Source organism: Arvicola amphibius, chromosome 12 (assembly GCF_903992535.2).
Source record: "Arvicola amphibius chromosome 12, mArvAmp1.2, whole genome shotgun sequence".
Taxonomy (NCBI): Eukaryota; Metazoa; Chordata; class Mammalia; order Rodentia; family Cricetidae; genus Arvicola; species Arvicola amphibius.
The window spans coordinates 128,770,878-128,784,989 of NC_052058.2; the positions used below are offsets into that span (position 1 = coordinate 128,770,878).

The 14,112-nt window shown below is 42.0% G+C and overlaps 1 protein-coding gene across 2 annotated transcripts in view; it reads right to left on the bottom strand.

Annotated features, from left to right (window-relative positions):
- Positions 1–5,960: 5,960 nt before the first annotated feature.
- The window catches only part of Zdhhc13 (zinc finger DHHC-type palmitoyltransferase 13), a 42,796-nt gene continuing 34,644 nt past the window's right edge, over positions 5,961–14,112 (bottom strand). For both annotated transcript variants that reach the window (XM_038314031.1, XM_038314032.1), the window contains 3 exons: positions 12,156–12,313; positions 9,770–9,867; positions 5,961–6,524 (listed from right to left, as the gene is read on the bottom strand). In XM_038314031.1, the coding sequence (XP_038169959.1) occupies positions 6,386–6,524; positions 9,770–9,867; positions 12,156–12,313 (395 nt within the window). In that variant the 3' untranslated portion in view covers positions 5,961–6,385. The remainder of the gene's footprint in view (positions 6,525–9,769; positions 9,868–12,155; positions 12,314–14,112) is intronic.

Here is a 14,112-nt window from a genome sequence, read left to right on the forward strand (position 1 = left end):
ACATCCCCTTCCATCAAATTTCTAGCCTCACCAATGAAACACAGCCAATTAGACATGTCTTTCTCTGCCTCTTCGGTGGCTTGAGTATATGTATCTTCTTTAAGCAACCACACTGTTTTTGTTTTCCCAAACTCTCTGCAATTCCTCAACTACTTGGAATACAAATATAAATCTCTTGATAAAAGCTATGAAAACAAGCCCCCAAGAAAGGCTATTTTTAAAACAAGCAGTCATTTAGCACTGCCTACATGTTACCTTGGACAAGGTCCTAGGTGGATTTTAAGAGCAATACACTATTTTGCATTGTAATAGACGCCAGGCTTGCCTAGAAGTCAAAGACACATGTATGCCATGACTGCAGAACAATGCAGCCTCCTCCTCTGCTGCATTTCAGATACCAGCCCCACCAAGGAAGCACCCAGGAAACAAGCTTAAACTGTCACCCAGTAGTTTTTATCTATCCTTCATCTTGCCCCACTCCTTATACCTCTTTGCTTCTGACTTCTAGAAGACACCTCTCTGTTCCCATTTGGCCTACATATTGCTCTACTAGGGCTGCTGTCATAAAGCACCACAGACTGGGTGGCTCAACCAATAGAAAGTCTCTCCCATTCTTGGAGGCTGAAAGTCCATGATCAAGGGTCAATGTGATTGGCTTCTTGTAAATCTCATTATCTTTCTTTACATGGTCTGCTCACTGTGTCTATGTCCTAAAGCTGGCTTTCAATAAGAACACCAGAGCTAATCAAGGCCTATCCATATAATCTGCTCCAACCTTAATTTTCTCTAAAGTTTTATCTCCAAATATAGTCATATTCTAAGGAATGAGATTTGAGAACTTAACATAAATTCTGGGGAGGCAATTCCACCAGTAAAAGTCTATCAGATAAAGACCATCATAATTTATCCTCCACACAAGTTCAGGCTACACTCAGATTTAAATCTGTCCTAACATGTCCTATATTCTCTGCCTACTATGAATTTGCTGATGCTCTTCTTTCTGCTTTGAATTCCCAGAAAATGGAGAGCCCTTCCTTCTTTATTCCTTAACCTGACTCCTTCAGGCCCACGTCAAATGCTTTCAAAGTACTTTTTCAAGTACCTGAGCAGATGAGCCCACCTTTGCACCCCCAGAGCTGGTGTATGACCTCCTTGCCTCGAATTTTGATTTTCCTTGCATCCTTGTTAGAATGGGATGCCCTTTCATTTAACAACAAAGGCACAACAAATCAAAGCACTTTATAAATATCTGTTGAGTGCAGTGGAAGAGAACAGAAGCCAGACAGAACAGAATGTGCCAGAATTGAGAAAACACGCAATGAAGAAAGTTAAGAACATCAGAGAACCTCATGGTGGACACTCTCAGGCACTTGAATGCACTCCATTTTCTAGATGCTTTTGTAGCTCTCTGGGACAGATGATGGGGTTTGGCCAATGAAGCCCTGTTGGCCAAAGTTTCTTGGGCGAGTATTTATGTTCTCTCCACACCTCTAGACACAGAAAGTGCCTTAGATGTGAAAACATTCAGTAATGGTGTGTCTCTGAATGGAAGGACACCTGCTGACATCTGGACTGCAACAGAAGAAATGAGTCTTATGCTGTGTTTAGACACTAGTACTGAGGATACTTAAAGCCAGTGAGGAGATAGTTACTATCACATTAGTTCCCTTGACTTCCCTTGAAGTACCAAATTTACTACAACCAAGTTATCCTTCTTCCTGTTGCTTTGGGGCCCACCCTGTCCTTTGTAAATGCTACCATTCTGGTGGAGGAAGGCTGATTGTTCGTCCTGGCTGCCCAGAATGGAAATAACTACACAGAGACTGTATTATTTAAAACACTGCTTGTCCCATTAGTTTTAGCTTCTTATTGGTTAACTCTTACATTTTAATTTAACCCATCTCCATAAATCTGTGTATATTCACGTGACTTACTGGGTAAAGTTCCAGCATCTGCCTCTGGCAGGGCTACATGGCTTCTAACTCCTCCTTCTTTTTCCCAGCATTCAGTTTAGTTTCCCCCACCTACCTCTACTCCCTGAGCAGGCTCAAGACAGTTCTTTATTAACCAACGGTATTCACAGCATGAAGTGCATTGTAAGCAACTTTCAAAAATCTAGAATCGACAGAGACATCTGTACTGTTGGGGCATCCATCTTCAGCCTACAAGCCTATAGTATCCAGCAGACTTTTCCATGAAGCAAGATATTTCAAAGATAGTTCTGCCTATATTGGCAGTTTGTCAGTCACTTTCTTCTGTGTCCTGCAGAATGTCTGGCAGACTCTTCCATGAAGCAGGAACCCCAAAGGATAGTCTCATCTTTAGGCAAGTTCAGCAGTCATTTCTCTGTGGGTCCTGCATATCCAGTTCATCAAGCAGCCCAGGCAAGAACAGTTTCTTGCTCAAATGGCTAACAACTCCATAAGTAGCCTCTTCAATGCCCATCTTCCTCTTGAAGTAGATTGGTGCTGCCAGAAGCAGATGTGTCTCATGTCATGAAAAGTCCTAACTTCTTAAAACATTTTAAATGCAATATTCTGAAGGTCTCTGAAAGATTTGAAGACTACCTATCTAACTAAAATATAACTCTATACATCTAGAAAATCTAACTAACATGACTACAAATTTGACTATTATAGATGATTATCTATTAACCTATATTCCTTAATTATGCATTACATTTTAAAATGAGCTGCACAAACACAATACCTTAATCAAGAGCAGAAATATACATATAAAACAAAATTGACCTTAAATTTGTATCAATAGACCAAGATCCATACCAATGCAAATCTCTATAGTATATCCTCCTTTAAAATGTAAAGAAACATTTACAAACAATATTTGGGAATATGGCTGTATTTCTCTCCAAACTGCTTCCTGCTGTTTATTGGGCGAAGTAATTTTTTGAGTTCACAGTGACCTTTCAGGGGGTCTTGGTCCATCAAACCATATTAGTCTGGAAGCAATCCACAGGTTCTCATCCTCTGTGGAAACAAAAGAAGAACCTCTTTTCCAAAGAAACATATCCTTAGACCCAAATTTTGAAGACAACAACTTTAAAGTATGTATGTTGGTTACTTAGCTCCTTCACAGTCAAAAAATTCAAAGAAAACACAATATACATAATCCAGACTCTCTGTGAATATTCTATCTTTATGTGGCTTATTTTTATTATCTTTACTCCTTTAATCTATGCTTGTCTGTACTGTCTCTTTAAAGACTGTGTTTAACAATTTCTTTTTATAACTCTCTATACTATTTTTCTTCTCTCTCCCAAGCCTACATACATTTATACAACACTGTGATCCATTTAGAGTCTATCCTTATTGTGTATTTGTAGTTCTTTACTATCCCGGAACAGTTCTTAAAATGCTAAGCATGTCTTAAAAACTTAAGCTGTGGCATTACTAGGGTTTATATGGCTCTGTCTGCTTGCTCTGCATAGTCTAACATGATGGAAGTCTGTTTACTGCCTCTGCAAGCCATGCACATTGCCCCCGTTCCATGTATGCAGCAGGTCTATGATGAGCCATTAAGCAGTTTGTAACATGCTGTTATAAACCCCATTTAAATGCTTGGCCTCCTGAAAGAACCAGAGGTCACACTGGCAGCATGGCCCAGAAAGCCGCCATTTCAAAATGGTGTGGCCTTTTCCACCTACTACAGGAAAAACTTTCTTAAAGGAGCTGTGGCACACCACCAGCAAACAGCAAAAATCTGTGTTAAATTCTGTATTTTTTGTGTCTAGAATTCCTTTTCAAGCCCTTTCAGGTTTTAAGTGGATTTTAGTTGGCCATGTTGGGTGCCAATTTGTTGGAGGAAGGCTGCTTGTTCGAAATAACCACACAGAGACTGTATTATTTAAAATACTGCTTGGCCCATTAGCTCTAGCTTCTTATTGACTAACTCTTAATATTAATTTAACCCATCTCCATAAATCTGTGTATTGCCATGCGGCTGTGGCTTACTGGGTAAAGTTCCAGCATCTGTCTCGGGCAGGGCTTCATGGCTTCTAACTCTTCCTTTTTCCCAGCATTCAGTTTAGTTTTCCCCACCTACCTCCATTCTCTGCACAGGCCCAAGAGTTCTTTATTAACCAATGTGTATTCATAGCATACAGAGGGGAATCCCACATCACCATTTATAAACAATCCCTTGATAGTATCCACCGAGTCTCTCTTAGCCTCTCAATTCTTATGTCTTATTTGCATTACTCTGAACTGCTTTTAATGTTCGCTACCTTATACTAGTTTCGTTTATAGTGCCTTTTCCTCTGTCTTACAAAGCTCCATGATTATAACAGGTCAATATATCAATGTGGAATAACCTAAATACATGAAATGCACTTTCTATCTATAAAGACCTGGAATATGGTTGTGGTGATATTTTGTTTGTGATCTAACAAATAAAGCTTGCCTGAAGATCAGAACATAGAGGTAAGCCACTAGTTAGTCAGAGGCCAGGCAGTGGTGGCATACACCTTTAATTCCAGCACTCCACTCTGAAGGCAGAGACAGATAATCTCACGGCCACCCTGGGCTACATTAGACTGATCTAATCTCAAAAAGAAACAAGAGACAAGAGGTGGCGGCTCACACTTTTAATTCCAGCACTAGGGAGGTGGAGACAGGAAGGGATAAGGCTGGGCAGAGAGAATAACATAAGGATAAGTTGTGAGGAGACAGGTGATCAAAGCATTCAGTCTGAGGACTTGTAGAGAAAGGATACCCCATTCAGTCTGAGGATTTCATAGAGGTAAGGACTAGTGGCTGACTGCTTCTTCTCTGATCTTTCAGCTTTCACCCCTAATATCTGACTCTGGGCTTTAATATTAAATAATATTTAAGAATTCATTCTACATATGGTTGTTCCGAAGGTCTCAGGTAGGGAGTCTGAATTTGAGTCCAGGACTCTTAACCTAGTTTCCTTCATTCTGATCTAAATGTTCTGTGGACAATCTGAGTAAACTTACTTGGTAGGTGTGCTTTGAGTGAAAATGGCATGGCTCCCACAGGCAATAGGGAATGACACTATTAAGTGTGGCCTTGTTGGAGTATGTCATTGGGGGTGGGTTTTGAGGTCTCAGAAGCTCAAGCCAGGCCCAGTGGTTCACTCTCTCTTCCTGCTGCATATGGATCTAGATCTAGTACTCTCCAGCACCATGTCTGCCTGAGTGCCACCATGCTTCCAACCGTGACAATAATGGACTAAATCTCTGAACTGTAAGTCATCCCTGATTAAATGCTTTCCTCTGTAACAGCTGCTATGGTCACAGTATCTCTTCACAGCAAAAGAATACTGAGACGGGCTAGCGAGGAAGGGAGAGGATAGAGCTTGGGAAAGTCCTGTCCACCATCTGTGATCCTGGTCACATACATCATAACTTACTTAAAAATTCTTTATTTCATTCAACACATTAATTCAAAAATATTATTGCATGAACACTGTACTAGGCGATAGTCTAGGCGACTGACACTCTACAGGGCAACTAAACACCCATATGACCCTGGAGAAGATTCTTCTTTTGCGGTTAGGTCCTTCCTGGAGGAAGGAGCAAGGATCTGTGAAGACTGACCAGTGGTCTAGAGCGACACTGGTACAATGAAGCAGCATCATTTGGGGGCTGACAGGCCGTGACGAGACCCCACGGAAGGATTCAGTGAGAGATTAACTGGTAGAGCTGTGCAAACGATACTTAGGCAGAATCAGCGTTTCCTCTAGAACAAGGGAGATCAGTAAGTACAATCACCAGGCGACCAATATTTTAATGGCACTGGGTAAAAATTGATATATTTAAGATTTCATGTATTCAAATTCTAAGAGGAAAATTAAGTAAAACATTGCTTACTGGCATCAACAGCAATTTCAACTCATTCCTAAAATCATAAATTAGTTTCCCTATGTCTGTTAACTTGTTTTCTCAAGATTCTACAGAAATTGAGCTTCAGAAATAAGTCTCAAGTATAAAAAAATATTTTTATTAAGTGCGAAAGTAAAACAGGTACATCTGTTTAAATACTCTTTACATATTTATAGACACAATAAGGACAAATAACTTCTTAAAAATTAAAAGTTTAAAGAGTACGATTTTTAGAAAGCCAATACAGTATCTGAAAATACTCTATTTTATCCATCATCAGTGACTACTCTGTTTTTTAAAAAGTAACTCATATTCTTGGGGAAAATATGGAAGATCTTGAAGTATGTCTGCCAGACTGCTCAGTAACAGCCATCTTCCGAGGTCTGACAGAGGGTGCGCACTCCTGAGGACTGTGTGCCAGAGTTTTGAACTATGGTGAGCTCAGCATCTCACTTCACTTTCAGATCTCACAGCACCAACAGAAACAAAAACAAGTCAAGGTGTGTTCTGAGGTGCTCTTCTTCATACTGAGCGAAGAACTTTCTCTTTGGCTGGGTGGAAAACCATGGTGTACTGGGATGTCCAATCTATCATGCAGGGCTTCACTAAGCCAAAGCAGCCACACTGAAAGAAATCTGCCAGGTTCTGGGTGAATCCAAGGCTGCCAAGAAAAGAAGAGAAGACGGCTTACTATGCTTCCTTGTGTTGCTCCCGACAAGCATTCACCTAGACTGTCGGTGATCCCTGAGCATCTGCAATACACACTCTCTGAGGACCTTCTGGAAAATTGAGAAGTAAGCGGCAGCTCCCTGTATGGAACCCTAAAGCTGAAACCTAGCTCCATTTGTGGACCTGAATTGCTATTGTGAGACCCTGGCATCAGGTCAGCAACTTGAGTATACTTTTTTCATCACTTCCTTTAGGTCCCCTCCCTCTCCACTACCAGTCACTGCCCTTACCAAGTTTACACCCTATTTTCACTGCACTTTATCTAAAAGTTCACATAGGACAGAGCTGTAACCAGGAAGGTCGGCTTTCCCTAAGCTATCTAAGTAGCTCTCCCAATGATATCCCTGTCCCAGTTCCTTCCAATTTACCTGACACATTGGAGACTGTCTTGTCCTGCAGAACCCCTGATACATTGACAGACTCTTGCCTCCCAAGTTCAACCCTTTCAAGACACCCCTCTGCCCAGCGATCACATCTAACCTCTCCATTTTTATATTCAAGACTACCCAAAGACCTCAGGATGTACTTCCTCAGGAACCTTCCACTGCTGGGCTGGCTGTTTCCCATCACTGTGAACTGTAGGCCTGGGGCACATATTCTCTCACCCTTATCTCCTGCAGATTCTCAAGGTCCAGTCAATATCCACAATCTTTCTAGAGCCTCCATGACTGTAACTATCTTCAGCATAACCCTTTCTCCATCAAATTCCTGAAACAGTTCTCAGTTCAGCACAAGGAATACTTAATTTTAATGCATACACCTATGCCTTTTTAAGCTAAAGCCAATCTACACATACCAAACTGTGTAGGCACAGCCTTGACCATGTTGCTGTCAGTAAAGAATTAATATAACCAGAGAGCAACTTTCCAGAAGAAGGTTGCAAGTGTACAACTGTGTTGTGGGATAATCTTTTTGTACATTGTGAAGATGTGACTCTACCTAAGGCAACTTCTGATTGGTTTACTAAAAATCTGAATGGCCAATAGCTAGGCAGGAGAGAATAGGTGGGACTTCCAGGGGAGAGAGAAGAACTAAGGAAGAAGCTGAGGCATGAGGATTTTTGCCAGGCAGACAGAGAGGGAGTCTGACATACATGTGGAGAAGTAACGAGCCACATGGCAGAATATAGATTAGTAGAAGTAGGTTAATTTAAGTTATAAGAGCTACTTGTGAACAAACCTAAACTAAGGCCAAACATTCATAATTAATAAAAAGTCTCTGTGTCATTATTTGGGAACTGGTGATCCAAACGACTTCTGACTACAGAACTGAATAAGTGACAGTGGGGGAGACATTGGGAAATACAGGGTCGAGTTCCAGATATGTCACTGAGTAAAACTAGTGAGAGAGCAAAGTAAAAAGATAGTGATTTGGGCAAGGATTTAGAAGCTAGCCTCAAAGTGGCTCTAAGGTCTTTAGCTCCCAGTTTTATGTTTTTATCAAATGAGCCTCAGCTCTCACCTGTGCTGCTCTTTGGAGACTTCTCCTGGTCTCAGATTGCTCTTCCTCCCTTCTGACATCTGATCCTGCCTGACATCTCTCCTACCTCTGTCACAAGACTCCTGTACTTTTTTTTAAAAAATATTTATTTATTTATTATGTATACAATACTCTGTGTGTATGCCTGCAGGCCAGAAGAGGGCACCAGACCCCATTACAGATGGTTGTAAGCCACCATGTGGTTGCTGGGAATTGAACTCAGGACCTTTGGAAGAACAGGCAATAGCTCTTAACCTCTGAGCCATCTCTCTAGCCCAAGGCTCCTGTACTTTAAGAGCCCCCTCCCCTCCACTTTTTTGAGGTAGGGTCTTACATAGCAAGACCCTGGCTCACTTGAAACTAGGTAGACAAGACTAGACTCAAACTCAGAGATTCATCTGCCTCTGCCTCCTGAGTTTTGGGATTAAGGCATGCACTATCACTGGTGTGGGACAATGGTCTGTATTCTGTCAGGTATGTTTTAAATAAATGCTGAATGGCCAGTAGCCAGGCAGGAGGTATAGGCAGGACAACCAGGTAGGAAGTAGAGGCGGGGCAACAAGAACAGGAGAATTCTGGGAAGAGGATTCTGCTTTCTGCAGTCCTGACCCAGCCACAGAAGAAGCAAGATGTGACTGCCTCACAGAAAAAGGTACCGAGCCATGTGGCTAACAGGCAAGAATAATAGTCTAATATAAGTTATGAGTTAATAAGAAGCCTGAGCTAATGGGTTAATCAGTTTATAACTAATGTAAACCTCTGTGTGATTTTTTGGGGGGACTTAACAACTGCGGGGACCAGGCAGGTCAGAAACCTCAGTCAACACTATCACCTCTGTCCTGATTCTAGACTTCAATGGAGTAAATATTCATTACTCTAGCAAAACTACCAAGATATGGACTGCAGCCTGAAGTGATCATCACCAGCTTTAAAGTGCTCTCCAGTCCTCTCTGTGGCTACCTCTTCTCTCCTCCATAAATACACACTGTAACGTCAGTCCCTGGTTCCCTTGTCTAACAGCCTAACACCAGGAGCAGGCTTTGAAACAGACTGCCACTGAGATAAGCACTGAGTGCACAAATCCCTTAAGGGCTCTGGGTCACCCCTGCCACACTCCCTGCCTCCGAGACACTGCTGTAGGCTTCAAAGCCTTGCCTTTCACACCAGGAGACCAGAGCCCTGAAAGCGCTCTAACTTTAAAACTGAGGGCAGGTTTCACAGAGCCAGTGCTCTAGGAGGCACATCCCAGTCTAAAAATCTAGCTTCTCCCCAACACAAGAGGGCACATTACACAGAACTAAAAGAATGGCTGGGGCTGGAAAGCCATGCTCAGGTTCTGGAAAGGCACACCAGCCAACAGTTTCTGCAGCACCTTGTGGCTGGCCTGTCAGTCACATGTTTAACTATCTCATGCTGACTCCATGCCAGCAACACACAACCTTGTGATCACTTGGTTCAACTGGAGAGTCCCCATTCTGGCAAAACTTCAAAGTAACTTATAATATTTGTGCTGAGTCCAGCAGACTAAATTCCTGACCCCACTGGGCATATGACCTTATCACTTAAAACCTAACACTGAGGCTTCCAAGAAAGACAGGCTCGGCTCTAGCAGATAGTAAGTTAGAGAATGGAACTAGGTCAAGAAATCAGTGGCTGGGAATCTTCCAAGGACTGGTGACCAGACCAGAATTCACTTACTTATATGGTGTCTTCCTGAGGGACAATGCCTGTTTCATGTGCCTGCTCTGCTTTATCAGGTTGATTCTCTCATGGGAGGTTAGGCCCAGAAATGCAATCTGAAAAAGATGGAGGCACATCAGAAATTACTGCATCTTAGCAGCGCATTATAGAAGAGTGGTAAACATTTAGTACTTTACCAAGACTACAGGCCCCAGACTTTAAAACCTTAAACTGCATTTCCCCTTGTAAATACAATAGCTAGACTTACTATCTGAATCTTATAAATATTTAAGAAAGCACTATATATTGACTCAGAATTCTGAAATAATTTTTCACTACAGCCATGTCGTGGCCATATTTAGATTTCAATACAAGAACACATATCTGTGAAGAAATGAAACAGGGTATAAGGTAATATCAGCACAATTATCAGTTTCTGAGTTCTTCTGAACTTTTCTTTAAAAGTTGCAAAGAAAAAACTTTATACACTAAAGGGAAGAATAAGCAATTCATAAATTTGAAGAGTAAGGACTAAGATGATTAAGAGATTCTTAAATCGTTAGAGACCACAACAGTTCACATGATTACCTCATCTAAACCTTAAAACACCTTGTGTCAATTCCCAGTCTGTGAATGGTGTGATCAGAGCATCCTCATTAGCCTATGCTGAGGATCTGAGCTAACACATCTAAGACATATGCTGAGGTTCAGAGAGGTAAAGTAAGTGGTCCAAGGCACAGAGCAGAGAGAGAGGCAGAGCTGAGACTGGCTTCTGTTCCCAACCATCAGCCTGCATGCTCAGTTTGATTTAATGCAGTTAAAGCCATCTTATATCACGGGATTTAGGAAATCAAAGTTTTCAAAGAACTGGATTGTTTTGTTCCTTAAATAAACAATTGTGAGATTCTTGTTTGTGAAAATTATCTTGAATCTTTATTTTTCTTCTTTAGTACAGACAAATATATGAATCTTTCTATAAATATTAATAAATATTAATGCTACTATCTGCTTATTTTGGAGCCAGGTCTTGCTGGCCTTTAATTTCTAATTCTCGTGTTTTAAACTCTTGGGAGCTTGCATTAGAGCTTTTATGACTCCAAGCCCACCTTAGCTACTAAGGATATCTGAACCTCATATATCACTTTATCATTAGCCTTCTGGTCAGAAGCAAGGCCCTCCACTTTTGTTAGAGCTCGTTTCCCCACCTAATGAATTGAGCTACTACTCTGGTATGCCCCCTACCTCAGGCGTTTATGATGAACTAGATGTGTAAACACTTTGGAAAGTGTGCTTATAAACTGAATATGAATATTAACAGGTGAGCATCCACTGGTAATACTGACACTCACTGCTGAGTGGCTGATGTCAGGAAGGGACGGATGCTCAGTTTCATCAGTGTTAGCCCCTTCCTTAGCATTTCCTGACTCCCTTCACCTGTCCTCTTACTTCTATCATGATTTTCCTCACAAAAGTGGGATCTGCTCTGCTTTTGTGGAGTAATACTTTAACCCTAGTCTTATAATACTGCCTTATACTGATCACTGTTGCCTACTTCACGTAGACAGGCTGCAGCAACAGGGCACAGCACAGGGAGGAAGCTCTGCAGAAGGCTGTAGCTGCTACTGCCCTGACATGTGAACTTCCTCAACAGGCGGTCACCCAGTCCACTGGTCAGTGGCCCGACTTTCGTCTTCCCCCCTCTTGCATCTACCTAAGAACTGGAAGAACCAAAGGAATTAATTGCTTTGCATTTGTGCAATACTTTACAGTTTATATCATGTTTTCACATATTACACAGCTTGAATGTGACATAAAAAGAACATTGAATGGGACTGTTTTAAGAATAAAGTCTCCATTTTTGATTCTGCCACTCACTGAGTGACTTTGAGCAACCCACTGCACTTCTCTGTACCATAAATTAAAAGGCCAGATTAGGCCATTCCCGAGTGGGTACAGTTTCAGCAAGCAATCTATTATTCTAACCTTTAAGCTGCCCGTGAGAACAGATGGACTTCATTGTCCTCAGCTCACAGATAAGGAAACTAAAACTAAAGAGTGAGCGATGACATGCTAGACCCACAGAGGGTGCCCCGGAGGAGCTGGATGCTAGACCCACAGAGGGTGCCCCGGAGGAGCTGGATGCTAGGCCCACAGAGGGTGCCCCGGAGGAGCTGGATGCTAGGCCCACAGAGGGTGCCCTGGAGGAGCTGGATGCTAGGCCCACAGAGGGTGCCCCGGAGGAGCTGGATGCTAGACCCACAGAGGGAGCCCCGGAGGAGCTGGATGCCAGACCCACAGAGGGAGCCCCGGAGGAGCTGGATGCTAGTCTTCTAATTTTAAAGTCAAGTCTTTCTACCCAACCATGAGTCCCTGGAAATTTTACTCAGAGCCATAATGAGAATACCTGAAAAAGTTGATTTATTAATAAAAATGTTGACCATGAGAAATGGAAAGCTGCCAGCATGAAGATATACAAAACCCAGGGAGAACAGGCCACTATCTGACTGAGGTAGGTCCATAGTCCATCTTCCTTGAATGTTGTGGCACAATGATTTGACCAGTCTGTAAATCCACAAGGAGAAAAAAGCATTATTAACAATGACAAAAAAATCTAGCTATCCTCTAAAATAGGGAGAAATGACAGACAACAGAATAGATTAGAATTTAACTTTAGGAATGGGAAGAGTAGCTCAGGGTGGAGAGTATCCTTAATGTGTATATGGTCCTTGGTCCAAGCTCCAAGCATCAAAAGTAAAGCAAATCAAACAAAAAACAAAAGCAGATTAAACTTCAGGAGTTCATTCTCTAAAAGCCAGCTCATGACTGGAGATGAGAATGGGGCCCGAGCTGTAGTAAGGCTTTGATGGCACCACACCAGCAGCCGACAGGGAAGGGAGTGAAAATAAAAAGGGCCCAGAAAAACCTTCACTAAAAACAGCATACTCAGCATATAAAATACACTGGCCAGAGGATTTTTTTTTGGGGGGGGGGTTGAAAACTGAGGATAATGATAATTTAAGAACGTTAACTTCACTTAAAGGGAAGTTATAGATTGAGTACAGGACTGAATATACATACTTACTAAAGGTTCAGATGAGCAGGATTGCTCATATAGGGCACCATGCATAATACAAGCATTCAGATACCTCCAGGACACAACCTGTGATAGGGAGCCAGGTCTGTTATACCTCTGCCTTCAGAATGATTCATAATGCTCTCAAGAAAGGCCAGGGTGAAGGGCCTCACAGATATACCAGTCCAGCACAAGAATACTGAGCAAGATTTAAACGGTCACTGCCCACTTTCTCCTCCAGGGTATCTAAAAGAGGCTTTCACTGTAGCCATGATTCTAACCCCTAACCCATAAACTGAGAGCAGCAGCAAGGAGAAAACAGGTAGGAAGTAGCAGAAACAAGGAAACAAATCGCCAAGGTCATGAGGCTCACAGGCACGATGGCGGCACCGTATAAGGAGCTTTTGAAGCAAGAATTCTGTAGATTTGCACTTTGGTGTTTCGCAAAGCCCTCTGTCAATCTGTAAGCAGTTTCAGACATTCACCCAAAGTAGCATGAGCATCTCCTGAGACAGGAAGAAAATGAGCTCGAGGCTGTTCATTTTAGTCTTGAACATCTAATTTCCCCCATTTTGATTCCTAACCATCTTTCATGAACATATGCCTAAAGCACCTAAGAGCCGAGTAACAATCAAGGCAACACGTCAAAGCAAATGCCACATTTTAGAACTTCTCATTTGGATAGCAAAGGAAAAGGCATCCTGTGTGCTGGATGGAAAAAGGAAAAAGGAGGAATATAATTTCCACAGCAGGTAGAAGAAACAGCTGTTAAATGGGGAGACTATCTAGCTTCTTCATGAATTTCTACTGCTTCCTCCTGGGATTTTTTTTCTTTTTTTAAAATATAACAGCATGACCTACAGTGAAGCGCTCACACTGACTTTAGATTTATCAAAGATATGGCTGCAAGTGGTCATCTATATTATCTTATGCAAGGTAACAATTTAATCCATGCTAATGCAGCCTTCCTAGGTAGTCTATGGTTAATGATAGGGAACTCCCCCACCCCCGCCACCCCAACTGAAAACAGATTTTAGTCCTCTCACAAAATATATCTTGATTATGGTTTCCCCTCTCTTTATTCCTCCTAATTCTTCCCCACCTCCCCTCCATCTAAATCCACCCCCTTTCCTGACAGCGAATTCTTATTGTTCCAGGGCAGCCGTTCTCATCTTTAGGTAGCTCTGACAGTTACACGGCCCTTCCTGATATGATGTAATGCTTTCTCCCAACACCCTGTAGGATGCTGACTTTCTGATCCACCTCTTTCTACTCTCTAAGAGAAGTG